Source organism: Raphanus sativus, chromosome 6, assembly GCF_000801105.2.
Source record: "Raphanus sativus cultivar WK10039 chromosome 6, ASM80110v3, whole genome shotgun sequence".
Classification (NCBI taxonomy): Eukaryota; Viridiplantae; Streptophyta; class Magnoliopsida; order Brassicales; family Brassicaceae; genus Raphanus; species Raphanus sativus.
In genome coordinates this window covers 41,012,245-41,016,500 of record NC_079516.1, presented here as the reverse complement: position 1 = coordinate 41,016,500, position 4,256 = coordinate 41,012,245, and the positions used below count along the sequence as shown (strand labels likewise).

At 39.3% G+C, this 4,256-nt stretch overlaps 1 protein-coding gene across 1 annotated transcript; it reads right to left on the bottom strand.

The window, feature by feature from the left end:
• Nucleotides 1-248: 248 nt before the first annotated feature.
• Nucleotides 249-3,065, bottom strand: LOC108813581 (putative glycerol-3-phosphate transporter 1). The gene is made up of 3 exons (XM_018586168.2): nt 2,910-3,065; nt 1,077-2,106; nt 249-990 (listed from the first exon to the last, which is right to left on the bottom strand). The coding sequence occupies exons 2-3, from the start codon at nt 2,077-2,079 to the stop codon at nt 413-415; spliced, it is 1,581 nt and encodes a 526-aa protein (XP_018441670.1). The 5' UTR covers nt 2,080-2,106; nt 2,910-3,065; the 3' UTR covers nt 249-412.
• Nucleotides 3,066-4,256: the final 1,191 nt, after the last annotated feature.

Sequence of the window (4,256 nt, the reverse complement as noted above, 5' to 3'; positions counted from 1 at the left end):
TTAATGGTGGGGTTTTCAGAGCTGGTCTTGCGTGGGAATACATGTGGCAACAACAATGAGGATTCAATCCTTCCCTAGGGTTTGGAATCGATGTTTCTTCCCCCATATCTCCTAAATTTGTTGAGGTGGTGTTTTTTTGTCCGTCTGTTCTTGTTTTATGTGGTAACATTTCCATTGTTTGTGGCTTTTGGTATTCTGATTATATCTTTGTAGTCTGTAAAATAAGTTCTCTAAAATTTAATAGTTAGTTACCCAAAAAGATCGATATATTTATATATATTATAACTTTTGTACATTCACAATACAGATTACATGTTTACAAATTTCCCCCCACAGACCAAATCTTGACCTAAAACTCCGGTCTGAATCGTTCCTCTTAAAGAACGCAACTAAAAATGGTGATCAAAGTCGCTCACACATCTAGCACATGACCCTGATGCTCCACCGGAGCTCTACACTCTGATTCCGACGGCCTCGACTCAGCTATCTTAGCCGCTACTTCAGCCATCACAAGCCTAGTCAACAACAGTCCCGCCACAAACGCAGCTCCCATCAACATGGTGAAAACCGCACTCCAGCTACTCCTCGACGATATGTAACCCGTTAGCAACGGCCCAACCGCCGCTCCAACGGATCCCGTCCCGTCGATTATAGCCGTTACGGTAGCCAAAGCCCTCGAGTTTCCTTTCAACGAGCTATGCGTGCCAAGATCAGCTGAAACAGCGGTGGTGATCAAAGCGTAAGGTCCGTTAACCAACATCCCGGTTAAGAACATGAGAGACGCGTTGGCTAGTAACGACACGTGTCCGTAGCTCCGGTAGAAAAACAGAGCTGGGATCGAACAGTACATGAAACTCGCAGCCGTAATAGCTCTCGCTCCTATCCTGTCTGAAATGTAACCGGCCATGATCCCTCCCACCACACCTCCTACATCGAACATCGTCGAAAGGTTTCCCGCTGTTTCGTCCGATAAATACTCGCCTTCAATCGCTGCAAATCACCAAAAAATACTTATAATCAGTCACATGTCCATACCATAAATACTAATAATGGTTTATATGAGTGTTGTCACATACCTGTGTGACTAACGTAGAAAGGAAGCCAGTAGAGGAAAGTGTACGCGACCAACTTAGCAAAGAAGAGACAGAGAGCGAACGGAGCAACTCCAGGGATCCTCCACGCTTCGATGAATCCAACAGCTCGTTTCTTGTCATCGGTCTCCGAACCAGACGAGCTCAACAGCAACGGAACATTAACAGAGTCACCAATCTTCTCGCTCGACGAATCAACATCCTCGTCTCGCTCTGCTCCAACCATCTCCGGACTCACAGGCAAGAAAGCGAAGTTCACCAAACCGATCAACGCGATAACCACACCAGGAACCACAAACGACCATCCCCAACCGTATCTCAACATCGCGGCAGCGATCAGCGAGCCGGTGATGTTGCCGACGGAAGTGTGCGCGTTCCATATCCCCATGATCAAACCCCTCTTCTTCTTGTTAAACCAGTTTCCGACCACAGCCACCACGGAAGGCCAGCCAGAGGATTGGAACAGACCAGCGAGCATTTGCATGATCAAGAAATAGTAGAAGCTGTGAACGTTCGCCCAGTAACCGACACCGAAGAGAGACGTAAACAAACCGGTTCCGACCATTCCGACGGTCAAGAAGATTCTCAGGTTCATCCTGTCTCCCAGGTGACCAGCGAAGTACATACCGAAAGCGTAAACCGCGAGAAACGCAACGTCGATCTCCCCGAGCAGAACCGTCCCGTTCGGCCCGTTGAACGGAGCCCAGCCACCGTTCTCTTGTGCTTCTTGTCCGGACGATCGAAACGAAGTGAATCTCAAAAGGAGAGAGTTGACCCCTGTGTCTGGAGACTGTGGATCAAGCGCGCTTTTGACAATGCTTGTCGTTTTTCTTGCGGCGTGGTAGCTAGCGTAGGCGAGAAACGTGACGATCAAGACTATGGCTTGGTATGCGTTGTAAGAGAGCTTTGACCCTTTGGTTCGTTCCAAGAATCGAATCCCAACTGGTTTCTTCTCCATCTCTAGCTCAGATTGCATTAGAGAACCCATGAGAGACTATTATGTCGAATATTTTACCTGTAAAATAAAATATAAATAAAGTCGAGATATTAGTAAATTCTCAAGGAGAAGATTCCATTTTCATATGGAATTATACTCTTTCTTTTTTCTGGAAAAGTTTTCAATGAAGTCTTGGCGTTACGCAAGGGTTACTTCTGGTGAATCTCTAAAACGTGTCGTAACTAGTGACAGATCATATATGATTGTAATGCATGCGTCTCACAGGAAGACTAATTGAAGTGAATTCTCTTTAACCTTTTTATTTATACTTTAATTATTATGCTAAAATTTATCAGATTTGCAACCTTAATTTGAATTTTGACCTCTAATCGGGTATATCTAAGGAATATTCTCGCAAAAGTTGAAAATTCATTGAACCCCTGAAACTAATTAATTAATTAAAAATCTCGTGAGTTTTCATTTTATATATTTTATCTCAAAATCTCGTGAGACTTTCTCAAAATCTTGTGAGACTTTATGTAGATATACTTATTTTTTTTTAATAATTATGCAAAAAAAAACAATCTCATCCTTGTTGATATAATCAAACTATGATTGTTATATAGATTAAGATTCGAATCTTGAAAATGCTAAACAAGGAAAAAAAAACTCTTGGAGACGACCAAGAAAGAGATCTAATGATGAAGACGCACGTCTCACAGTTTTTTGAAAGGTTCATCATCGTAATCTGTAACAATCTTCAGAATAATATTAAAGAGAACTTCAAAACCAAGATTTGACTCTGTTACAGAAGCATTGAAACTAAACTACAAAGTTCCAAAACAAAATAACAGTGAAAAAAAAAGCATAATCTGAATTACCTTTAAATCCAGCAAAGTTCCCTCCGACAAGAACTTCTCGAGCTCCCGAGTTTATAGATAATGAAAATTTAAGGATTGCTTTGAAGATGCAAAGCGACTTCGAGACGTTTTGGAGTTGCAAGCAACGGCGACGGGTTTATAGCATTCGAGCACATAAACGACTGAATTAAACAATTGAATTTTATTCCTGAAGATTTTTGAAATGACGATCCTGCCCTTCCACTACAAATAATGTTCCTCGGATCAAGATTTACTAGTTTACCCTTCATAGTTGCGTCTCTAGTTGGCCTAACTAGGCCAATGCGCTGAGGTTAGGGGTGGGCGTTCGGGTACCCATTCGGGTTTCGGTTCAGTCCATTCGGGTTTCGGGTTTTCGGGGTCAAAGATTTCAGCCACATTCGGGTATTTATAAATGTCGGTTCGGGTTCGGTTCGGATCTTTGCGGGTTCGGTTCGGGTTTGGATAACCCATTCAAATTATTTTTAAAATTTTAAAATTCATTATATACTTTAAATTTTCAAAATCTATAAAAAAGATAATATATTACATATAAATTTAATAATAAATATGTCAAAATACCTAAATTTAACATATATATTGGTTTTCTTTGAATATTTGGATAGAGAATCAATATATATTTAACTATTTTTGGTGTTTTTAGTATACTTTAGCTATTTTAAACATTTATTTTTTACTATTTTCATATATTTTTCGAGTATTTTAGAAAACTTAAAGGTATCTTATATATTTTGAATGTTTTTAATATACATTATATCAAAAATAATTTATATATTTAAGTATATAAATCTATTTCGGATACATTCGGGTACCCGAAATACTTCGGTTCGGATCGGGTTCGGTTTCGGTTTTTTAAATATCAAAATTTTGAACCCGTTCGGATATTTAATCAATTTTGGTTCGGGTTCAGTGCTACTTTTTCGGATCGGGTTCGGTTCAGTTTTTCGGGTTCGGATTTTTTGCCCAGCCCTAGCTGAGGTTATTTCCTGCGTGATACACCTAATGTCTTTCTATTCAGTTATTATTATATGCTCTTTTGGGTCAATGGTAAAACAGCCATTTCGTACCGTTCAATTCATATCCGACTTATATGATCGGATCAAAATATACCTGAATTTATATAGATGTGTCAAAACATATCTGACTTAAATTTTTTGGAAAAATCATACACCAGTCTGCCATATCATGTACTTTTGTTCGCGTGGATGCAACGTCAACTAATTTTGCTGACGAAGATGTCATGTGCATAACTTTTATTTGAAAAACTAAATATTTTTTTATAAAAATAAATTTTAGAAAATTTAAAAAATTTAAAATTTTATTATTTAG